This window comes from Marmota flaviventris, chromosome 8, assembly GCF_047511675.1.
Source record: "Marmota flaviventris isolate mMarFla1 chromosome 8, mMarFla1.hap1, whole genome shotgun sequence".
In the NCBI taxonomy this organism is placed as follows: Eukaryota; Metazoa; Chordata; class Mammalia; order Rodentia; family Sciuridae; genus Marmota; species Marmota flaviventris.
Genome location: NC_092505.1, coordinates 129152545 through 129178720, shown reverse-complemented (window position 1 = coordinate 129178720; position 26176 = coordinate 129152545). Strand labels below are relative to the sequence as shown.

General features: G+C 35.8%; 1 protein-coding gene and 1 pseudogene across 2 annotated transcripts in view; one reads left to right on the top strand and one right to left on the bottom strand.

Moving 5' to 3' along the window:
• The window catches only part of Acad11 (acyl-CoA dehydrogenase family member 11), an 84220-nt gene that overhangs the window by 56345 nt on the left and 1699 nt on the right, over window positions 1-26176 (bottom strand). For both annotated transcript variants that reach the window (XM_071615654.1, XM_071615653.1), the window contains exons 2-9: window positions 16871-16970; window positions 15352-15477; window positions 14188-14349; window positions 11155-11319; window positions 4885-5026; window positions 4427-4548; window positions 2660-2766; window positions 1132-1258 (exon numbers count right to left, since the gene is read on the bottom strand). In XM_071615654.1, coding sequence (XP_071471755.1) covers window positions 1132-1258; window positions 2660-2766; window positions 4427-4548; window positions 4885-5026; window positions 11155-11319; window positions 14188-14349; window positions 15352-15477; window positions 16871-16970 — 1051 coding nt within the window. The remainder of the gene's footprint in view (window positions 1-1131; window positions 1259-2659; window positions 2767-4426; window positions 4549-4884; window positions 5027-11154; window positions 11320-14187; window positions 14350-15351; window positions 15478-16870; window positions 16971-26176) is intronic.
• LOC114091446 (tRNA methyltransferase 10 homolog A pseudogene) lies at window positions 23067-24072 on the top strand (annotated as a pseudogene).

The window sequence follows — 26176 nt, the reverse complement described above, 5'->3', positions numbered from 1 at the left end:
AACATTTTTGTTGAAAGAATGTTGGTCTTTTTTGTCCCTATTTGATTTGCCAGTCTAGCTCTAGACCTCTCAGAATCACAGGCAAGTAGAATAGGAATTTACTATATATCTGGTAAGACCTATTCACACTGTAGATGAGGAAACTGAGGCCACACAAGACCAACTAACAGCACACCACCTAACCGTGGAAGGGAGGGATTAGAATCAAGCACTTACATTCCTACACGAGGGTTCTACCCACACACATCCCCATCTCCTTCCATAATTTCATAAGAGGTTTTATCTTTTTTCACAGCTCTTGTCAACTCTTATTTAATGTCTGTCTTTCTTGCAAAAGTATTTAAGTGCCATAGGAGCATAAGCCCTATCTTGTTCTTTATAACTTGTTGTTATGTACCCAATCATTATTTGTTAACTGAATGAGTGAATGCATCATACCGCCTCCCTATTTACTCTCCATGAACTTAGTGTAACTTAACATCTTCACAGAGTAGCATCTCGGGGGAGAGACCGGGTAATACCTGTGAAAAGCTTGAAATGATAGGTGAAATTTTCTGGGCATTACCCTCTTGTGAAGTCTGCAGTTCTCATTAAATTCTTAAAGAGAGTCATTTTTTTTTTTTTTTAAAGCTGAATGTTACTGCTGTAGGAAAAGGTACCCAAAGGAGAGTTTTACTCCAACATATTTAGGCTCCCAACTGTTAATTCCGTGTGACTTACTTTCTATTCTACAGACTTACCTGTATAGCCCTCTGGCATGTGTGTTTGTGAGACAGTGAGTGTGAGATATACTGGGAACTGAACCTAGAGGGTCTCTACCATTGAGCCACACTCTGGTCCTTTTTATTTTATTTTGAACAGGGTCTGCTAAATTGCCCAGGCTGGCCTTGAACTTGCCGTGCTCCTGCCTCAAACAATAGAGTCCCTGGGATTACAGACATGCACTACCATACCCTGCTTCTCCCACTGTCATATTTTAGAAGCTTGGAATTTCTTAGGTTCTGTGTAAGACGAGGAGGGGAATCTGGGTAAGAATTGACTGCAAATAAAATAACACCATGGTTCTCCTACAAGCAGAAATAACACAAGTATTCAATAGTCTTTTAGCACATAACATTGTTTATAAAATACCTTTTCAGCCGGAAGAATGTGTTTTTTCATGAAATGCTTCACCTCCATAAGAACTTCCTGGCCTTTCTTAGTCTGTAGGAACAACTGTCCTGTAGTATCAACCTGTGGCAACACATTACTGAAAGTTCTTGACCAGAAAAGAAAAGAAAAAAAAAGTTATCAATATGTTCAAAATAAAAATTATCTATTTCTGAAGATAATGTGAAGTCTGCCTTCCAGCTCCCCCGAATATCCCTCAAAGAGAGTTGCCATATTTTAATTTTTGTTGTCTTTCGTATTATGGAGTAAATATAGAATCACTTTATCTTGAACATTAAACTTTAATGCTTAAAGCACTATTTGGGAAAAAATATAAGCCTAGCATGACCTCAATCAATGCTAGTTTTGAATCTTTGTTGAAGTCATCTGTCAAAGTCACTAAAAAGAAGGAAACTGAACACAAATTTAATACTTATACTAAAAGAAACACAAGTATGACTTCAAGGTTATTCTAAAGTAGACCTTTAAAGGTAAACACAAAGAACAACAGTTGGTTATCATGTTGTTTCAGATCACAAGTATCCATCTATATGATGAAATGTGGAAAACCAACTATTGTAATGCTATTCTGCAGGTACTTGTGGCTTAGGCAAAAATTTCCAGGGACAACATTATACACATATTCAGTAACAGGAGTAAAACTAGAACAGGGTGTTAGATGCCTCAAAAAGCACTCTAATGATGGAGACATGGATTTCAAATACACTTATGAAGGGGAGTTGTACGGAAGATGGAAGGAGACCCTCATTGTTATACAGAATACATGTATGATGTTGTGAGGAGAAAAAGAAAAAAAAGTGTGTCATATTAGATTGGATAGAGAGAAGTGATGGGAGGGGGAGGGGGATAGGAAGGGCAGCAGAATAGAATAGACATTATGATTGCTGTATGTATATAGGGGACTGTATGACCAATGTGATTCTGCAATCTGTACAATCAGAAAAATGAGAAATTATACCCCAATTGATTCAAATGTATGAATTGCCAAGATCATTGTAATGTCATGTGTAGCTAATAAAAAAATACACTAATGAAGTGTATGAACAAAATACTGTGGGAGAAAGTAATAAATAAGCTTATATACTACATAATTTTAAAGAGGTATAATTAAAATATTAGAAGGAACTATTAGTCAAATATTAGAAGGAAACATTTGAGTTGTACCTATATCTTTAAAAGGTTATACATTCAAATTGATAAAAATATGGTAATTTTTAAGTCATAAATATGGGAATTTTCTTTTCATTTTGGGTCAATTTATTTTTATGCATATAAGAGATTTCACCAAAATACTATCATAACTAGCAACAGAAATCCTGGCACCATCAACAAAAATAATGCCTATCTCATTAAGTTCATAACCTTCACATACCTAATTACTTCTTAATGAATGAATAGACTGTTTTTCCTCCCTACTCTCTGTGAACTTAATCAAACAGACCTAATTAAGGCTCTAATTTGAGTTACTGAAGGACTCTGTTTTCCTTACCTTTTTGAGAGTTGTAATCCAGTTTCTGCCAGAGGTTGCACAATATTGGCAAACAGAAAGCTATCCTCAGATGAATTATTTCCCAAAAGATATCTACTATATACTCCCTATAAATAAATTAACATAGGGCAATTAAAATTTATTGAAAACTGTCCTTCAGCTATCCAATCAGTCTTTCCAAAGTTTCTCAGCTATACGGGGAATTAAATTCAAAATACAAAGATGTAAATTAGTCTACCAATGCCGTAAATTCACATGTAGGAGTAATAATTATACTCCACTAAATTAAAAGGTCATACTGGTATCATGTAGTTAAAACACTCTCATCCAGGGGAAATTGTAACTGATAATCAAAACAAACTTGAAAAGGATCCTAGCAATTACCAAAGACATCAAACCTGCAATTAACATCTCTAACAATCACTACCTTCTCTTCACAGTGAGGGTAAATCTAAAGAAATCAAAATCTGTAAAGGCAAAGAGAAGGCAATGAGATGACCTCTAATATTTAATCTCATTTGTGGACCCTTAATTTAGTAATTTACTATTTACTATTACAGTAATTTACTATTACAGCTTCCTTTGAACTGTGTTAGTTGAATATTAATCAGTTTTAAAAAATAATTCTCCATTTCTGTACTTCCAATATAATAAACACCCCTTTCCATCCCTCTAAATACAAGTGACTGGATTTCATTACTATTTTCTTTATGTAATTCTTTATGCAATAAACAATGTAATGATTTTTCTATCTTTCCAATTTTACATTTCCAGTTAGAATGGAAAGTTTGTGATCACTTCTAAGGCTATTACTATGTAGTTTACAATGAATATTTTAATTTCAATCATAACTCATGTCAAATTTTTATTTGAAATGAAAATCATTTTAAATTTAAAGTCTATTTGGTATCTGATTTATAGAAACTGACAGATACTGAACACATTTCAAGAAATCCATTCATTCAACATGATCAGCTGTTAGAATATAGGATGAGACGTAATATACTATTTCCTGGAGGAGATTTCAGTTGTTCATGTATAGCATAAATTCTGAGGACAAAGAAAATTAAATGTAATTTTCTTTATTCCTTCTTTTCTCATTTAAAAAATTTCTGAAATCTCTTATTTACTGTTCTTTTTCTAAATCCTACTTTTGATGAAGCATCTCAATTTCTTAAAACCCTTAAAATTCAAGGTAGCTGGAAACTGGATAAGAAAAAAGAAGGCATTTGTTTATGTTAAAATTGGAGAAAACCTGAATTTATGCTCAATATCCTCTCAAAATTTATTACATTAAATATGACTGTTAGAAAATGCAAAATTTTTGTCATTTATTCACTCAAAAACATAATAAGCAGCTACCATATATAAGGTACTGGGATTCTTCCCTTGTCATCAGTTCTGGTTAGCTAATGACTTTTTAGTCTGAAGCAGGGAGGCTCAAAAGAGTGTAGCTTGTTTTCACATTGGATATTCAGGAAATGGCCAGTTTCCACCTACTTTTTGCTGTCATTATGTCTTTCTCTCTCTCACCCTCCTTCTCCTATGTTTATTATACAAAAAAGTGGCAAAACATTTTTCTACTCAAAATTTCCCTTACTAAAGGTCCTATTCTGTAGATTTACATTTTCTCCATAACTGATAGCTGGTCTTTAAGAAAAGCAAGATAGTCTAAGGATTAAAAAATATCAAATCCTGAAGACCAAAAAATACTGTTAACAGTACATTAGTAAATAATGTCGAAACATATTCAAAACAAATAATTACCTGTGCTATTCCAGCCAGTTTAAAATATGAAAATGCAAGAAAGAAATTCCAGTTAGGAAGAATAGGATTAATTCCCCTGTAGCGGCAATATACTGAAACCAGTTCTTCCATTGATGGTATTCCTGTACAAATAGTACACAATATAAACTTAAATAAAAAGAGAGGGTAAATATTTCAAAATGTTACAATATGACATATACATGTAAAATAATATAATAACCATTAATCCACACATCAAACATGCTCTAAATATTGATTCTCAAAAGAACATTATATACAAAGGATTATATTTTATCACAAACTACTAACATAAAATACCATATTTATAAAAATTGATAAATAAAATTAATGAGAAACATTTGGAAGAAACAAAAACTAAAATTACAATATAATTAGTTGTGAAAATAATAAAGATAATTCTATGTTAATAGCAACTTAGACAACATTATGTTTTGTACCTATGCTTTCTTGAATTTGAGAACTTTGATGCAGCATTGGAATGGTCCTTGGCCAAAAGTAGAACAGAGAAAGATAAGCTAAATCTGACAGAGGATGACCAGTGGTTGAAAGTTCCCAATCCAAAACTGCCAAAACTCGAGTCTGTAATTAAAAAATTTAAAAAAAGGTCTTTTAACATATTAAAATTCAAATCAATGAAAATAAGAAAATAGATGAAATAGAATATACTTAAAATCATGTTTTCCATCAAAAGCCAATATAGAGCTATAGTTTGCCAGTTTTTACCCCCAGTGGCACATCTATCCCATTTATGAAGTAATGAAATGAATTAGCCTTCATTAGGTAGAGCCAAGTCCTCTGGTTTCATTACTGGCCTTCAGTCCTTCTGCATTTTACTTTACTTATTTTACTAATAAGCAACACAAAAGCAGATGAAACTTCTCAACCAGGAGTAGTTGTGATAAAGAAGAAATTCCAATAGTTAATTGTATTTCAAGAAATCATGTATAATTAAGCATTAGCTCTGGTGATTAAATCTAGCTACATAACAAATCTTACACCAGTATGGCAATAATACTTTTTACAAAGGATCATTTCATGTTGTAGATATAAAACCACAATTTCTATAAAAGATGCTTTTTATGAATACAAAATCTACTATTATACAATAACATAATAAAAAGATCATTATGTAATTTGGAGCCTATAGAACAGAAAGGTTTTTTATTCTATTATGTAACATGTATGAAGGGAAAATGTCTTTTAAGAACACAGAACAATGTAAATACAAGGGAAAAAAGCAACTTATAGATTAATATGTGTAATATGGTTCTATTTTTGTTTAAAGAAAAAAGTTACAATGAATACTCCAAGTTGAAATGATATGCACCAACTGATTGCAAGGGACTGAGGCAGGAGGGAAGAGGTACAGGGAGGCATAGCAACGTCTGGGCAATGTGAGCTACTAGGCTTCACGGCTCTGTATAACAGTGCACGCTTGCACCCTCTCACTTCTCAGTGGCTCTGGGGGAAACTGTGGGCTTTGCATCAGATCTATTTTCAAATCCTAGTTCCATCATTCACTAACTGGTCAAGTTAACCTTTCAGACCTCAGTTTTCTCTCAGCTATAAAATCTACCTCTTACATGAGGTTAGTATAAAGAGGCACTAGATAAGGGCAGGTAGCATATCTGTTCTGTTTCCCAGTTCCTAACAAAGTACATATGTACCTGGCACTCAGTAGGTGGGCTAGATGTATTTATTCAATGAATAAGTACATAGTCTGACATATGGCAGGCAATCAAAAATTTGTAGTTATTACTATAGGAAACATTGATTATTCCCTTCTCCATGACTACTAGATTTCATAATATTTTTATTGTTGTGATTATATTGTATTACAAGAGGATCATTTCATGTTACTATTCTACCTAGTAATTTATAAGTAATTTTAACTGTATTAAAATGATTTGGATTCCAGAGAGATTAACTAAAGCGATTTCTACAGACCAAAAAGAAGATGACTTGGCTCAAATCCATAACAGCTGATATCCTTACATCTGCGACAGTGATTCTCCCACACCTGGAGGCTAATGAATAATGAACACCATTAAGGCCTATTTCAAATGTAAGAAACCTTGGGGCTTACTTGTGGGAATACCTTCAGACTCATATGCAAGTTACAGGAAGAAGGATGGGATATCATAAGAAGAGTCAAACCCAGGTGGTAACCAGGATGCCTTTTTCAATATCTATTTTATTATTGCCTTTTCCCACATCATGAAGTTTTATTTTATTTTTTGAGCTCATACAGACCTAGGTTAATGTTTTTCTGATCAGTTCTATTTTTTTGACTGTGGAGTTTTTAAACATTGCAATGGAGATTTCACCTGTGAAAAGCTACAAGGCCTTTACTATTATGTTATGTGTTGTATGTATTGTGTTATGTGTGCACACTTCTGTTTTGTGTTGTATGAATGTATGTGCGTATGTCCATATATCATATATGAGGAGCGCTCATGAAAAAATGGATCCAAATATTTTTTTTTATTCATGTGATTTAAATGGTTTAATTTAAATTGGGTAAACAGCTGTTGAGGATTGTTTTAATATGTGAACAAAAAAGGAGGTTAACAGATCTGTTTGTTTACTTTTACCTTTCCTTTTCATTATATTTAATAATTCTGTTCAGGATAATGTAAATTGTTTAGAAAATTGCTTTCTTTTAGTGCCTGCTGGAATGTTACATAATTATGTAAATTGTTTAGGAAATTGCTTTCTTTTAGTTCCTGCTGGAATGTTACATAATTTTTCTTAGCCATCATTGCCAGAATTCCTATCTTCATCCCAGTGCCGGTGAAGACAAAGATAAAACCAAACTACAGCTTCTGTGATAGCTATCACAACAAACTGTATAAACTGATGCATCAATGAATAATAACTCAGCAAGTGATGCTCAATCAAGGAGTCGATTTACTTTGGGAGGAAATGGACATATTAATAGATTCCTCTGCTTTGAACTGTTTGCAGAACTTGCCTGGACTATGTATCACTTGCATGCATTGTGAAGTATCTGTTGGTACAGCGAATTGTGGTAGTGCTGGGGTATCTTTACTGATGGTGTCATTGGTGGTACAATTTTTTCAAAAAGAGCCCTCATTTGGCTTGGTGCCGTGGCATTTTGCATCCTCCTCCCTTCTGCTTGTGATGGTCTAAAATTTGGGGGGCAACAGAGGTAAGGCAAAGAAACTCACCCCCCCATTGGCACCAAGGCCAAATTTGGGGGCCAACAGAGGTGAGGCAAAGAACCTCACCCACCCCAATGGTGCAAAGGCCTATCCACAAGTATGGCTGTATGCTGGACCAGTAGCCAATGACGGGTAAGATCCAATTACAATGGTACCAACCTAAGACAGGAGGCTGAAGCCTTGAGGTCAGCTCATCCGATGACGGGTAAGGACCATATGTAGTATTGGACAACCTAAGACAGGCACAGTCCCTAAGCCACATGCTTGTTGTTTAATTAAACAGAAGGGGGGAGATGTTGAGAGCCACAGTTTAGTCGGAATGATGCCTGGCATTTTGCTAGAGGGAATGGTTGAAAGGTGACCCTGCTTCGGGAATAGGGTGGCTCTGGGATTAGGGCGGATCCTGCTGCCTCAGGGCGCCTGCTACTTTGGAGTTCCCGTTGAGTTCTCAGTGGGGGTTCAGTGAGAATTGTCAGGCAGAGCCTAGTGGAGGGAGTGTGTTCCCGGGAAGTGTGTGTAGAGTGCCGGTGAGAGTTCGGGAATAAAGAGTTGCTGTTTGAACCTACAAGGCTTTGTGGTGGCTCAGTTATTTGGTGCCCAGCCAAACTGCGGCAAGTATGTAATAAGTTTCATTATCTCTGTACATTTCACTACAAGCAAAACCTGCCACAGCCCGGCTGGCTGGGCAAAATAGCGGGGGGTGGGGGGGGTGGGGGGGTGACAAGCAACCTGTGAAGGTTGATATAGCAGGAGCCGCTTTATTGTAGGAGAGTAGAGGTATATATACCCTTAACTGATTATACACAGCTTGTTTCAATTAACATCATCCAGATACAGCAATCCTCATCATCTTAACAATTATACACAGCTTAACTCAGTTACCATGTAGATACAGCAATTACCCAATAAGGAATCTCTATCATCTTAATGGCTCACTGGCATTACCTCATCTTAATAATTACACACAGCTTAACTTAATTAAAATCATCTTAATGGCTCACTGTCGTTACTTCTCAAACCACTCCTCCTAGCATACTGCCAGGCGCCATCTTGACCTGTTTGTGGCTCTCAGCAAAAACCAATTCTTTCAACATAGATTCATTCAGAATCATGTGAGCACCTGATCTATAAATATAAAAAGACCTGTAGGTATATTCATATTCTCTCTCTCTCTCACTCACTCACTCTCTCTTCATCTATTATGTAGATTCCAGAGACAAAGATAAGAAAAAAATAAAGACATAATCCTTAACCTGAATAGAAAAAAAAAGCTTTCTATCATATTTCTGTACATATATATAGGGGAGCACATGCATATACATATCTGTCATGTAATCCAGAGGATGATTTTGCAATTTGTGATCTTATGGGGAATAAAAAGTCTAATTCTCTACTGTGAAAATTTTAAAAAGAAGGAGAAAGATAAACTATTAACTGAAATGACATTTTAAATTTTTAAAGCTCTTAGTGTTAGTCCATAGTGAGTATCTTTTCTTCTTCAATTATTCTCATAGTTTGCCTTGTGTGATGTGTAGGCACATAGGTATATATTGTTCTTTTGCTAATTCCTGGGTATCTTTTCTCTACATCTCTATTTTGAGCTCATTAGGAGATACATTTCCTTTCCATCCCATGTTTCAGAGCACACAGTTAGTAATGAATAAATGCTAATTGACTTGGATTCATGGATTACATCCATGAAGAGTTAGCTACAATAGTTATTGGAGGCAGAAGCTGTTTAAGTTTGACTTAACTAGTAATTCTGAGATTGCTGAGTATAAAGTAGAAGATATTTTCCTAACTACTAAAAAATTAAAAGGTGATGATATATATATTAACAAATTAGAATTGCAGCTAAATAACTAAAATCTATGTCTTTATTGGTTGTTTCCTTTTAAGAAGAAATGTCTCTCCCAGCAATTGGATACCTTGCTTATCTGAAAATAGATGATACCTGTTCAGCTACTTTAATCCCATAAAAGATGGATTTAAAATGTGAGATTAAATATAAAAGGGAAAAACAATTGGATATTTATAATGGTTTACCATTATGTTCAGCATATTAAAATTAACCTTTAAATATCTTAGTAAAGAACATATAATCTTTTGGGAGACCTAGGTTTGTATTTTTCCTTTCTTAAGTACAGAATAGAAAACAACTATAGTTACATAACATATTAAGGGCTCTATTAAGAGTAGTCAAAGATAAGCTCCAAGATATTAATGAATCAAGTAATATTGACAAGACAAGGCAGATCCTGATGTTTTAACGAGTAAGATTTTGTAATTTTCCAGGTTATAAATTGGCACTATTTAATTTTCCTAATCTTAATATAGATAACTTAGAATCTGGAATTCATCAATGCTATTAAACAAAAGTTTATGCACACACACTTGAAGCGGTCCCCTACTTATGATTGTTAGACTTAGAATTTTCTGTCTTTATGAAATGGTGCAATGACCATATGAATTTCGATCTTTTCCTGGGCTAGCGATGTGAAGGATAGTACCCTTTTATGGTTCTAGACAGTGGCAGTGAACCACAGCTCTCCATCAGCCATGTCATCATAAAGGTAAACAACCAATACTTCCGAGCATACTGTGTAGGTAGGTCATGACATTCAGTAGGTTAGGCATGTTAAACACATATTCAATTTTTGATATTTTCAAATTACAATTAGTTTATCAGAATCTAATCCCATTACAAATTGAGAAGCATCTGTATATAATTATATATACATAATTCTAATATCCGGACTAACTTTCCTATGAAAAATTTCCTGTCCTGTGGTAAATATGCTCACATATCCTTATAAGGATACTTTGAATAATGAAAACTATGCAATGCAACTTATGTATTTTTTTCCCTGTACTCTTTTTGTAAGGAAGGAATATAAAACCCAAAAGTGTAGCATATAAGTTTACAGCAGTTTTTCCTGTTTTAAAAAAAATTTAGCATTGTGAGAAAATTAATGGACCCAGAAAATAAGAAGCAGGATTGGGGAACTGTAAATCTTTGATTTGTCTGCACCCTTTACAAAGAGTACACTGTGTACATTTACACAGGGCAAGGTTACATTAATCTCATGCAATTCTCTGAGGCCTCAAAAGAGGCTTCTGGAATTCTGCCTTCTCTGAACTTATAATAAACAAATTAAAAATTCTTAATAGCATAGGAAAAAAGAATCCAAAGAAATGTAATGAACCAGAAGAAAGAGCAAGAACATGGATGAGCCAAATATTTTAAATAATAAATGAAAAATGTCTTTGGAAACAGTGATGTACATATAAAAATTCTAAGTCCGTTTTAAGTAGTAAATTAGATACCATTTAAGATTAGAACCAGCCTTAAAGGTAGGCATCTACCTGTGCTAGAAATAATTTTTTCAAGTTTTAAGTGTGTATACATCCTGAGTTGTAGGGAAGGAGGGGAAAGCAGGGCTCCATGGGGGTGTCCAGGGGGCATCTACTTGCTTTTCAATTGAGACCTACTTTAGTTATTATAAATATGGCTTACAATACCTCCTTAGGGTGGAAAATGATGTTATCTAGCTTGAAATCTCCATGAATCAAATTGCTCTCATTGTCATTATCTGGCAGGTTTTTCATTAGCCACTCAGACAGCTGTTTCATGGCAGGGATGTCCTGATGAGCTGCAGCTTGATACTGCGATGTCCAGGTTGAAACCTAAAGATATAAATATGAAAAATGATAGAGCTGAAAGTGGAATGGAAGGTTGAGCCATTCTAAAATTAAAACAAATTCATTTATCTCAAATTTTATTTTACTCTGAAAAGCTTGAGATAATGCCTATAAATGAAAAATCACATAAGTTAAAACATTCATATCAGCCTCAAATTTTAAACACTCAGGTATTGCCTATCTTGCTTCATTTTACTCTCCTAGCATTTTGTCAAAGACAAAAAACCAAAACAAACAAACAAAAAAACACCCTGGCCTAGCTGGGCTTGGTGGCTCATGCCTGTAATCACAGTGGCTTGAGAGGCTGAGGCAGGAGGATTGCAAGTTCAAAGCCAGCCTCAGCAAAAATGAGGCACTACTCGACCCAGTGAGATCTTGTCTCTAAAAAAATACAAAACATAGTCCTCCAAAAAGTGGGACTATATTAGGTATCTGCATTTATCTTTCCATTTCCAAGTATAAGGTCCTTGCTTAGCATCTGGAAGGCTCAGTGGTCGAGTGCCCCTGAGTTCAATCCTCAGTACCAAAACAAAAAAAAACTGTCCTACGCATCATAGGTGTGATATAGTCTTTATCCAGGAACAACTTTGTGGAAAAAAAAGAATGTACACAAACACTCATACAAATAAATAGGCATAGACCATTTCTTAAAAGGGCACAAGAAATAAGTAGCCCCTGAAAAAGGAAATATGGAGGCTAGAAGAAAAAAGGAGATTTTGACTTTCAATTTTAATTGCCTTTCTTAAACTCCCAGAGTCTTCTAAATATACTTCAGGTATGAATAGTGCAAATACTTTCTATCATTCTTAGAATTAAAAACAAATCCACTTTTTCAGACTAATCCAACAAGTGGGACTATATTATGTATCTGTATTTATCTTTCCATTTCCAAGTAGTCCTTGCTTAGCATCTGGAAGGCCATCTTAAGTGAAAGCCACCATTTTAAGGAAAAAGTTTCACTTTTCCACCCAAGGGCGTTTCTGAGAAAGGCTCACCACTCCTTTACACTAACCAAACTCCTCTGATTCCTGAGCTTCCCCCATAAAAGTCCCCAGAACTCAAGCCTGTTTGCCTCTCTCTTTCCTATAGAGAAGATGCCTTTATTTGTCAGCTCTGACAAATAAACTCTTGTGTGTATCTCTGCCTGGTCTCCGTCTTTTATTTCTTACTTACCCATCTGTGGTTCCTTGCTTTCCCTTCACCAAGTGTATCTCTACTCAATTTAATGCAATAGAACAGAGATCTTTATCTTTAGAGTTTCACTAATCCAGGTTTAAATTATGTTCATGCTGCTTACTTGTGTATTACTTTGTCAGTGTAAGCCTTAGTTTCCTCATCTGCAAAATGGGAGTGAAAATACCTATGTCTTAGGGTTGTCACAAAGATAAGAAAGAGAAGGTCAATAACTCATCTGGTACAGGACCTGACACAGACTAAGTACTCTCCAAAACCTAATTCTCCCTCTCTTCAGCTTTCTCCCACCCAAATTGACATGTTTACAAAGGGAAACAGCCTCCTATATATCTGGTCTTGCTTTCCCTTGATTGAAAGGCTCACTATGTCCCCTATCACTCCAAATTTCGTCTTTCTTAAAAAACTTACTGCAAAATATCTTTCCCAGAAAGTTTTTCCCATCTAAGCAATCTCAGTGCTCTGAGTGACAGTGCTCTTGTGATAAGCACCAAACAATTTACTACTAGATTATACACTCTTTTATATAATTTTCTAGTTTCATGTATTTGAGATGTACAGGTTCATGTACAGTTCTCTCAAAAATGACAAGTTTCTTTAGAAGAACCTATTTCTCTTGTTATTTTTCACAATACTCAGAAAGAATTAAACACACAGTAAAGCTTAACAAATGCCTGCTGGCACAACTTAGAAAGGGAAAACTGTTTTCCCAGTGTGGTGCACACTTGATCCTGTAATAACCCAAGCCTGGATGCAAAATAAAACCAAGAACACTGTCCTGAGAATTAGTGCCTGGGAAAGGGAGAGTTCTCCCCTTTCTAGTCAGCTCCTCTTCTGGAAACTTGATTAGCACCATGCCCTCCTACTTTTTGGATTATAAATGACTTCTGCTAGAATATAACTACTTTCCTTTGAAGTGTAAAAGTCCCTGTACCAGTGGAGGCACTGGGCCCAAGGCCTCATAAAAGGAGCCAGTTCTTCCCCTTATCATTCTCTGCTTTGTAAACAAGCTTAAAATCTTGTACACAACTATGTATTGTTTGAACTAGAAAATTTATGACACTACATAGCCTATAAATGTTGTGACAAACTGGTAATGCATGCTGAGAATTTGGAGTTTGATCTCCTCTGGGCCTGCTGGTTTAAAATAAAGTTTGAGCTCTCCACTCTTTTAGAGTGCCATTTGCCATTTCTTGCCTGATTCCCACAATAATCCCAGTGATTCAGGAGACAAGACAGAATGATTGCAAGTTCAAGGTCAGCCGGAGGAACTAAGCAAGACCTGTATTCAAATAAAAAATGTTAAAAAGTGGGCTGGGAATTATTAGCTCAGTGATAGAGTGCTTTTGTAGCCTGAGCAAAGCCTTGGGTACAATCCCCATAAAATCCCCAGAGAGAAAGAGAGTAAGGGGGTAGGGGGGCGGGAAGAGAGAGGCCGAGAGGGAGAGGGAGGGAGGAGGGACTAGGCAGAAAATATATTGTAAGTTAAAAGAAGAATCTGAAAACAGTAGCCTAAAAATAAGTCAATCTAAAGAATTATGTAAAAATAACAAATAGCAAAGTTTCAGAAAACCATATAATGATTGGTTTTTATTTTAACAAATGAACAATATTTATTTCGAGGAACTTTAAAAAGTAGGCTTTTTATACTGACAACATTACCTGTCTTTTGCAGTACCCAGCACCTGGACCATATCCCTCCAATTGCATTGTCTGTAAATTCAAAGAATGCAGTCGAGCCAGTGTCTCTATCATGGCCACATATATGGCTGAGCGTTCTGCTGGGCTAACTCCGGGAAGTGTGAAGTCACGAAAGATTCGGCCCTATGGATGTGATTATAATGGGTAATTTAAATGCTAGAAACCAAAACTAATACTTTGTAGAATATGTCAGAAATACATTCATTTGTGAAACATTTACTATTGTAATAGTGGTCCACTTCCAACTTATTTTTAAAATGGACATGTTTCTTTCTCTTCCTCTCGCCCACTCCCTAATCTCAGGGGAAACAGTATTACCTTTCTTCCCCATTTCAGGAAGATTCATCTGTCCTAGAGTACACATCCATTTTAGGACTGAAGTAATCCAGACTTGGGGGTGGCACCAGAAGATCTCAGAAATGACTATCTCCCAAATTAACAAGTGAATTACAACTCCAACAGAGAACACAGGGAAAGTAGCTTTGAATCACCTCCTTAAAAGACCCCTGTTCCTGCTGATGGGCAGAATCACAGCTTCTGGAACAGGGGTCTCCTGTATTTTTCCTTTGCTAGCAAAGTAATAAATCTTCTTTTTTCTTTTTCTCAAACTCGCATCCTTGTTATTGAATTGGCATCAGGGACAAGGACTGAGCTTTTGGCAACAATATAAGAGTACACATTCAGAGGGAAAATATGAAGGTGTACTAAGATGAACACAAAAGTCAAACTACTCCCAACTTGAACTTTACCAGAAACAAACTAAAAAATAATTTGAATTTATTTTATTAATGGTTTGATCTTTTCTTTGGGAAATGTGCTATCCCCCCATACCTTACAGGACAATTTGCCATTTATAGATAGCTCTTTTCTGACACCTAGAGGAAGACTTAAAAATAAGTCAATATTCTCTAATTATTAAATTAGTTCTTAGTCTATTTCATCTCTCCCTCATTGTATATGCTTAAATTAAAACAAAAATTTAAGCCTTTACAAAGCAAACCGATTAACTGATTAACAGTTGAATAAACTGTCATTTATAAATATCATAATAAAATTTCATCTAATAAATCATACTTAACTTCAAAATTAAAAATAAGAACAAATGAAATAAGATTATTAACTTACCTGCACATGTTCCATCACATAAAATTCTGTTCCAATGACAGAAGTATCATTGCAGTACAGTAAAACCTTGGGAACAGGGAAGCCAACGGAAAACAAGGCTTTCTGGACTTTATATTCTCTATCAATCTAAATAGCATGATAGATTATTAAAAATTAGAAACAGAAATTTAATAACTACTTGTAAGATAACCTTAAGGAAAGAAATCAATTATAAAACAGTGTCAACAAATAATACAGAGGATAATAGAAATAATTTAATATAATCATTATAATTATAAACTAAATCAGCTCTAAAAAATTATAACTTAATTAGGATAAAAGGATGGGCACAGGGTCTAATCCTGGATCTGTTATTGTGAAGGCAATAGTTTTTCACAGGTTATATCATAAAATATTCCTTTGTTCTCAGCAGTTCCCTGCTCACTGGCTTTCTCATTCTTTCATATCTCCCAAGGGAGCTTAGGCGAATGTCCCTTCTAGTGTGCAACCATAGTCTTCTAGTGTGAAGGGACCAAGAAAGTTACAATCTGCAGTTTTTCATTACTCAGCTCACAGTGGTCTTTACCCAGTGAGCTAAGCCTGGGAAGCACCTATTAAACAAGATCATATTAACATCCTAAATATGCATAGTGTTTTCACTCTTCTCCAGTATTGTGATTTATGTCCTGGCTTATTTTCTAAATATCCATAGACAATATGTATTTATGCAAAAAGGAAAACTTAGTTGTTTTTTTAAAAATTGATTGAACATAATATTTGTACATATTTCTGAGATATAATGTGATGACTCCATTCACATATACATTGAAATGATCAACTCAGGGTAATTAGAAAAACTTAGTTTTTAACAAAAATCTTTTATAATTCTCACTGCTAAGTCTAATATTTAGAGAATACATTAAAATTCTGTTCAACTCTTTTTTTTTGTTTTTACTTGTTGATGGACCTTTATTTAACTTATTTATTTATATGTGGTTCTAAGAATCAAACCCGCATGCTAGGTGCACTCTAAAAGGCGAAAGATTTATACGATCTGAAGAGAAACCAGAGTATATAGGTGCACTCTAATACTGAGCCACAACCCCAGCCCTCAAGTCTTTTTATCACCAAAAGACTAAAGCCTTGTAGCAAGTATACTAAAATATTTCAGCAAATAGATAGTGTTATTAGATATAATATTTAAGTATATAACAAAAACAAAACATCTAAAAAATGAGCAATACTGAAAATATTCATGGGCTCATTATATTTCTTGCCAAGTACACAGGGAGGAACCAAATTCCACAAGATGATTGTTTATCAAGATGAATGGCCTGAGATAGTCTTATATTTCAATCCCAAATTCTTTTCTAAAACAAAAGGGATAAAATTCAAGTAAAATTTAATTAGAAATAAATTCATTTTTCTATTACTTATTAGCCAGAAGATAACTTTTAAAAAGCAATTTAGATTATTTTTGTGTGTATAAAAGGCATTTACTTGTCACCAAAAAATATACCATTACATTTATGTGCCATACCTTATGTGCTTTAGGAAGAAGTGAACCTGGTGGCTTTTTCCTGAGTACATATGCTTGAAAGCCCTTCTTGAGATGAAAGGTTGGATTGGACTGCCCTGATCTAGATAAAAGCAAAGAAAAGGTGAGTTACAGGATATGTTTTCCTTCTTCAAATCCTGCGGAAATGTCAGAAGAGACAGGAAGTGAAAAGGAATCCACCTGAATGTTGGAAAGGCAACAGTAGTGCTATCAGCATTTCACAGTATGTAATATACTAGTAGCTGAGAATCTATGACCCACACTAGTAGAAGAGTGGACCTCACCACCTGACTATAAATCATGTTCTGTCAGAAGTAACCCACGGCAATGTATAGATCTAAGTAAATAAAGGCTGGGAGAAGAAATTTCAGGTAATCAGTCAGAAAAGCACTAAAGGATGCTGGAACAGCTGGGTTAGTACCCTTTATTTGCCCTTGGAGAGAGAACCTCATATGTCACTAAGGCTAGCAATTAAATTCAGCTCTCTACAAAAGGAGAGATAAATGAGATCCCAGAGTGAGCAGCATCTGGGCCAGGAAAGTACAAAAGTGCCACTGGTAACTAATGGACACCAGTGCACTGGCTTTCCTCTCCAGGTGTACAATAATTCTCACATTTACTAAGGATATACACTCCAATTAACAAAACTATCCAATCTACACCTTCATTTATAACATGAGCAGTTAAGCATCACCTAACTTTTGAAGAATTTAATAGTATAAAAGAGAGACCCTGAACCAAATAAGCAAAGGAATAAATCCCAGAGGCATTAGGTAATATGAGAAATGAGGAAAAAAAAATCTAAAATTTCTCCCTAGGACTCCACCCTCAATCAGGAAAGAACAATAGTGAGCCCAGACTGAATGCAGCAGCAGCTCCATCTCCTATAAGCCAGAAACATTGTTCCCAGACTCGTATTAAAGAGCAATGATCTTGGCACCATCTAATTCTATGATTATACTAGTGGCTGCTAATAGATGGGGGAGGAGGGAATTAGGCATGAGGTTTCTTTCTGAGGTGACACAAAAATGTTCTAGATTAGTTAATGGTGATTGTGAATATACTGAATCATATACTTCAAAATTGTTAAAACTGTGAACTTTATATTATATGAATTTTATCCCCAAAACATCAATTAAAAAACTGAAAACTTTTCTTCTGAGGAAATACTTACTGTGGTTCTAACAAAGGCAAAAAAAAAATGCAGAAGCTCACCTGCACTGGAGGATTATCACTGACACTGTCAAGATAGCATGGGCTAAGTTTAACCACTGCAACCATCAGGCCTTCAGAGAATCTGTATCAGAGGTAGCCTCAATGTAAGAATGATCATCACTGAGCCAATGTTTAAGATTTGGATAAGATATCCATGCTAAAAGAAACATATTTATCTACAACCTATAAGCACTTTTGGCTTGTCCAATTTCTATTAACAAAAATGCAATCATTACATTTAGATGTGTAGCTAGAGACCTCACTGGGTTGGAGAAGATTTTGACTAGATATCAAACTAGATTCAAAAGCTCAGAAATTACTGTAGGACTTCTTCAATAGAAGAGCTGGAAAAAAGAAAGAACCAACCCTATAAGTGTTAGTTATGTTTGCAGCTACCTAGGTGGCCATCTTGTCCCATTAAATCTTATCCCTTGTCCAGAAATAAATTTGAAAATATTCAGGATTTGCAGTTTCTCTGTGTTACTCCTTATCCATTGGCATGGAAACCACTGTTGAGCCATGACATTCTGACCAAGTACAATACGGCTGTTCACACCAAGCAGCCTCAGACCTTCACCATCTACTCTCCACAATCAATTGGTTTGTTCAGTTTTATGTGATTGAGCAATGATAAAGAATAAGAACCAACTTTGAAAACTTGAACTCTTAGGCTTCCTCCTGTATCCTCTGGATTTCCATGGATTCCAGTAACTTGATACAGTTTCCAAAAGCATCTGAGACATGTTTGCTGAAGATAAAAGATCAGGAAACATGAAGATAAAAGACCACTGACATGGTGTTTGAGAATGGACAACATTAAGTATATATGGTCATTAAGACTTAAAAGTAAAAAATGTGAAATGAGAAACAAAGAGTCAAAATATTCACCAAGAAGTTGCTCAGATCTTAGATATTTAATAGGCCCCAGTGGAAGATGAATTCAAACAGAAGATTCTTGACAAGTGCAATGGAATTATCAAATGGCTGGACATGAATCAGATTACTGAGTAGAAAGAATTTAACATCAGCAGAAAGATCTGGAGAAGGTCCCAAACCCCACCATGTCTCAGTGACCAGAGAGCAGGCACCATGCTAGGTGCTCTACGAGCAATTTCCCTGGGAGTAGTTGCTTATTCTTCCAGAGGTGCTTCTTTTGGAACCATGATTACAGATACAAATTAAGCCAACCAAATCACAACGAAGTTTGAACACCGTCTTGACATTTGAAGAACACTGATTTGTAAATAGTTACTTTGATGGCATTTAAAAATCATATTTAAGGCACTATGTAACATTTCCTTAGACATTTTGAATAAATATACACCATGAAAAAATTACAGTTGCATTTTATCCTTGTGGTAAATAAAAGGAAAGTGCAATTCATGTTGGAGAACAAAATATTTTTAAATTGGCATCATAAAAACAAAAAAGTAAACCCAGAGTACTTAGCTTTAGACTGCTACTCCCAAGCTCCAACAACCTACGGAGATAGTCACGGAGCACTATGAAAAACAGGACCCCTTAGGATTAAGAGATAAACACCTGTTGGGGGAAATAAGAGCCAAGCTAGCTCTCTGTCTTATGGGGTTAACAGTCATACCAGAAAATTAGGAATTTAAAAGTGCATCCATCTTCAAGGCTATGAGAGTGAGATAACACACCAGGAGATGGGAAGCTGAGGAGTTAGCTCAGCCTTCTGAGATTATGTGGTCAGCAGAAATGTCAAGAAACTGGAGCCAAAGCAAAATCATTGGAAACAGTTCACTGAAACAGTACAATAGTTGGCTTCATTCTGAAAATGCTGTCAGACTTTCCCAGATGATAAGGGGCAAACCAGGGTAAAGGACAAATGCATGCACATGTGGATATCAGTCACTAAAGTAACCCACAGGAAACCTTCAACTCATTAGCATAGTAAAACAGAACCCCCAGGTGGAGACCTAAGGAGACATGATGTATGAAGAGGAGTACGGGTGCAACTAAAATCCCAACACTACATGTGACGACGTCAAGAGATCAGGTTCCTTCCTACTATGTAGATGCCATAAATGCTTACATATTCCCTTGTCCTTTGTTTGAGCCAGCTTGACACTGTTGGTCAGTGCTGTCTCCCTTCTGTCTTGAGCAGAAGCCCGTAATAAAATCTTGCCTGTGCTTAAATTCTTCTGGGTCCAGTTTTCATTTCAACCAGTTCTGGACACAAGAACCTGAGTGTAGTAATACTACCCTATCCCATTTCTTAACATAGTGCCATGGCATTGAGACCACCATGGTGGTCTTCCTCCCTGTTCTTATTCTGCAGACTTCCCAAGGGGCAGATTTTTTTTCCAATCAGTCATCCCCTGGGTCTGGAGATGTAGTCTGCATCCTTCTTCATTATCATTCCAGACTCTTTGCTCTCTCCAGTTTCATGTCATGAGATTCCGCTCCCACATTGGGCACTAGGACTCTGAAAAGGGGCGGGTCTCCCTACTTCACCCCTTCTCAGCAGGAAGCAGCCAGACTTGGTATTGACACCCCAATTCATTATCCTCTTTCAGAGTCTGGAATGAAGGATATGGAAAACAACAACCCCCAAGGAGAAAGGAGGACAATGGGCTCTGGACTCTGGACTTTCATCCTTTCCCAGCAACAAATGGGTTTTGAACTTTTGCAATTGTTTTCCTGATTTAGGCTTTTAACTTGCACAACTGTTCCCTCTGACTGCCCAAATGATGCACTCTGCAAATGATTCAAACCTCACTTGGTTCCACCGGGAGTGATATCTCAATAAAGCCTGTTCAGCGGCCCTTTTAAATCTGCCAACTTTGGTTGCTGCCTGCCCAGCCTGATCTGACAGTAAGCATTTCTCTCATCTATTTTTCTACTCACTTTGGCTTGTACCTTGTACCTTGATCCTACTTCTTTTCACTCACCTCCCCTCACCACATCCTTCCTTAACTAGCCTACATTTAATGGTAAATCACATAACCATTACCTTGATGCACCTTCAATACACTTGCCCTTTTCTTACTTCATGGTATTTGCTTGTAAAAATCCCCATCCTAATTAAATCCAATTATCTGCTTATACTTATAGAATTGAAAGTAGCTAGAGAAAGAAACATATGGTCATAATTATTGATTTAGGCTAAGCTTGTGAGAGGCAGACCCTGAGTAAAAACATGTGTGGCCAAATGACTTAAGGAAGGGCTTGATAAACTAATAAAGAATTGGGAGAAACTGGTCAGGGAAGGGAAGAAAGACAAGCCAGGGTATGCTCTAAGACAAAGTTCCTAAGAGGGTAGCTTCAGCCTTAAGTCCTGGGAGTGTAGGCAGGTATTGGGGCAAGGGGAGAACTCTGCAGTGTCTAATACCCTGAGAGCTGTCTTACCTTTGAAGCAAAGATGATGGAGATTTCAGACTCCTGAATCACTTGTGGTTAAGGGCCATCTTAGGCATTATAACATTCAGGACAAAGGAGGCTCAGATAGCAGAAGGACAGTTCTCCAAAAAAAGAGCCACAGCTGCTAGCTATTAAAAACCCAACAAAGCTGGTGTATACAGAAACAATAATAAAAAGAGTACCTGGGCAAAACAATAATGTCTACCAAAATAACTACTTGTCCTTCAAATTCATCACCATGAACCTCAAGGTTACCCTAATTGGCAATCATTTTTTCTTAGCTCATTTATTCTCTTATGCTCTTGAATTTCATAATTTCCTCTTCCTCAAACCTCTAGCCCCTTCTCCTCCATATTCACTCTCAGCTAATTACCTAGGTGCCTAATTCAGTGAGAAACAACAATTGGATCAGAATTTCCACAAATTTACCCTACTATACCTACTGCATACAATTATCCACACTCATATTATTGTCATCTCTCCAGAGTCTATAGAAGAATGTTCACACATATGCCTAAGGATAACCCCACCTTTTATGAATTGGACTATTCTGGTCTTCATGGTCCTTGTTCCAGATATCCCTCTTGCACAATTACAAATCTCTGCCATCAGCACACAAACATGCTGTGTGTGTGTGTATGTGTGTGTGTATATGTGTGTGTGTGTGTGTGTGTGTGTGTTTTAAAAAGACTTTTCTTAAACCCCACTTCTCCCTCCACTTAAAACATTTCTATTCCCCTTTGTGGAAATGCTCCTTGCTCCGATTTTCTTTCTTTTGTTCTTTCTTAAACCCATTTCAATCAAACTTTCATTCCCGTATTTGCACTAGAACTACTTTTTCAAGGTCACTGATACAAACCATGATTCTCCTCTCCTCTCTAGCCTCCCCCTTCTCAGATTCCTTTGTAGGTTCCTCTTAATTCTCCAACTTCTTCATATTGGGGTGCTGTGGACTCAATTTCTAAACCTTAGCTTTACAACTCATTTTCTCTGTAATTCTTCAATCTCATGGCTTAAACACCTTCTCTATGTCAATAACTCCCAAAATTATGTCTAATTCAGACCCAAACCCTGACCTCTAGACTCATAACCAGCTGCTATACATATTCACTTGAATGTCTAAAAGCCATCTTGAAACTTAACATTCCCACACTGAGTTCCTGACAGTCCTCCTCTAATCCATTTTTTATTACAGTCACCTCTAATTCAGTTCATGATAACCCCATACTTATAGCTATCATGATAAAAATAGAATAATTCTGTCTCTATCTTTTTCTTTCCTATGCCATATCTAATCAGTAAATTCTTCAAGATATACCTTCACCATGGCCACTCTTCACATATTCTACACTCCCATGCTAGTCCACGCCACTAATCTCTCTCTACTGTAACACTGTAATACAGCTGTCTTGTGTTCACCCTTGCCTCAGTCAACTCTCAATACAACAAATAGAAATTCTGTTAAAAAAAAATCACGGAAGCTTCCAAAGGAGGACTTGCCAGTGGTATCAAGAACACACCAGAGGCTTTCTGAATAAACTACCACATTCTCCATCACCTCAGTTTAAAACACCAAATAATGTCATTTAAAATGTCACCAGCATTTATTGAGACTTTTAATGTTGAAAAGAAGCAAGACTTAAGTGAAGATTAGGAAAGAGAGAAACCAAGATCAGATGAAGGGATTGAATCAGTATCTAAATGACAAAATGTAGAAGCTAATAATACAGAAACAATGGGAAGAACAATGAGAATTTCTCAAACAAAAGTGGAAAGAAACAAAACTCAATAGAAAGAAATTAGAGAAAATCAATAGAAAGAAATTAGAGAAACAGTGTCAACTGACATCAAACTCAGATGGAAATGACAGAAAACATGTTGGAAGACATGCTGTTCATAGTACACTCCGCCTTATCATCAACTGTAGTTCAGAACTACAGTTCTGATTTAATGGCATGAAAGGACATTAAGAAACTTCATGAGCATATCCAACAATGCTATGCAGAAAACCAATGAGCACTGCATCCTGTGCAGTTTTACCTGACAAGCCATGAAGGCCAACTGAAAAAGAACATGGATGTAAATGACAAAGGACAGGTCAACTGGAAGGATATCTACATCAACCAGAGCATTATAATGAACTCATAATAAAAAGAACCCAATTTTCAGATTCACCCAATATACTAAAGGAATTAGATGAATCAAAGACATAGGTGATTGGAGCATTAGTGGATCACAATCATCATAAGGGATTCACATATAAACAAGCATCAGAATTTGGAAGTGATCAGGTATGGCTCCCCCTTCAAAATTTTGTGAAGAAAAGTTTTGGCAGTTAATCATGCATTTGAGGTTATTCTGGGATACCTGGAAACAAGAAACTGGCAAGAAGCATTTTTCACTCTCTCACCCCAAAGGAAAGGAGCTTTTCCCATAGACAAGCAGTCTGCCATGGTTGAAGGTGGATCAGACAGTGATTCCAGTGAGGGAAATATAGCAAGAATGAACCAGAGTCACCACATAAAGACAAACAGCAGGATAAGGTACATAGCACTGAATGTACAATGCAATCCGCACCACACTAGCATTACCCATAATAAGGAATAATACCACAAACACCAATGTTCTCACTACCTTGAGAAAATTATCATGTCTTTGAAACCCTCTGTAAATCCTTCCTCTTTAGAATAACTACTGTCCTGAATTTTATATTTACCCTTCTTTTGAAGTTTATTTAATTAAACAATTTGCTAAATGTACTTTTATTTGTCCATGATTTTTATTCAGTGTTGTGTACAGCTACAGCTGACTCATTTTCACTGCTGTATGGTATTCCATTATATCATTATAGTACAATGTATCCATCTATTTTACTACCAATAAACTTCTTGGGTCCTGGATTTTTGCTATTACAAACTGTGTAGTGAATGGAGTATAATTTCTCATTCTTTTGGTTGTACATGATGTGGGATCTCACCAGTCATATAGTTTTATATATACAAAGGGTAATAAAATCTGATTCATTCTTCTATCCTTCCTATCCTTATGCCCCCTCCCTTCCTTCACTCCCCTCTACCTAATCTAAAGCAACTCTATTCTTCCCTAGCCTCCCCACTTATTGTGAATTAGCCATTCACATATCAGAGAAAACGTTCAATCTTTGTTTTTTGAGATTGGCTTATTTTGCTTAGTATGATATTCTCCAACTCCATCCATTTACTGCAATAATTTCATTCTTCTTTAAGGTTGAGTAATTTTCCATCATATATATATATATATATATATATATATATATATCACATTTTATTTACCTATTCATCTGTGGAAAGGTACCTAGGTTGGCTCCATAGTTCAGCTGTTGTGTGTTGAGCTGCTATAAACATTGATATGGCTGTATCACTGTAATATGTTGATTTTAAGTCTTTGGGGTACAAATGGGGAAGTGGTATAGCTGGGTCAAATGGTGGTCCCATTCCAAGTTTTCTGAGGAAGCTCCATACTGTTTTCCATAATGGTTACACCAATTTGTAATTCCCACCAGCACTGTATGGGTGTACCTTTTTCCTCACATTCTCGCTCCCCTATGTTGTTTTTTTTTAAAGAATTTCTTCTCTAATTCAAAGGTTTAAAAGGTCATGTATTCTAAATATTTAGTTTTGTCTTTAACAACCAAGTACACTGTTCACTTGGAGTGTGTGAAGTAGAATAAGGAGTCTAGTTTTAACTTTTTCATATGGATAATAACTATAATTGTCCCAGTATAATTTCGTTAAAAAGTCTCCCTCCACACTAGTTCTCAATGCCAGCACTGTCATATATCAAAGTTCTATAAATATTAAGTATTTTTGTGAAATCTCAAATTCATTGGTCTGTTTATCCAGCTCCATTAATACCATGCTATCTTATTCAAATTTCTGTTTTGTTGTTCTTTAGAAGTGTTTCTGTGATTGTTGACCTTATGCTCTTGCACACAAAATTTAGGATCAATCTTTCAACTTAGAGAAAAAAATTAGAATTTTAAAAAAGAAAAGTTTACAGTATTATATTTTTCTAATCATGTACAGACATCTCTTAATTTTAAAAATTCTTTTTACACATTAAAAAATCCCAATAAACATTTTCTCAACAAAGGTACTGCATAGTTTTACTAGGATGAATATTAATACATTAGTATTAATATTAATATATAACCCAATATTAAAATTCATACATTAACACACACACTCAAGATTGAATCCCATGTGGTCTGCCACTTAGTTACAACCCTAGATATTTATGTGTGTGTGTGGTGATGGGGATTGAACCCATGGCAAGGCAAGCACTCCACCAATTGAGCTATATCCCCAACCCTCCCCAGTCCTTTTTTATTTTTGAGATAAGGCCTAAATTATTGAGGCTGGCCTTAAACTTATAATCCTCCTGCCTTAGCCTTCCAAATAGCAGGGGTTACAGGAGTGTGCCACAATGCCTGGCTGGTAATTTATATTTTTGATGCTCTTATTAATCATAGCTTTTTGACAATTCCTTTTTAACTGTTGGTAAAGTACAGAAACACAATGCATTTGTTTACTGAACTTTCATAACTATTATCTGTGTAGATTATTACTTCTTTAATCCATGAATGTTTCTAAATATGTATTTGTTAGCTGTTTTTTTTCCGTTAAAGTTTTGGCACTTATTTTCTAAAAA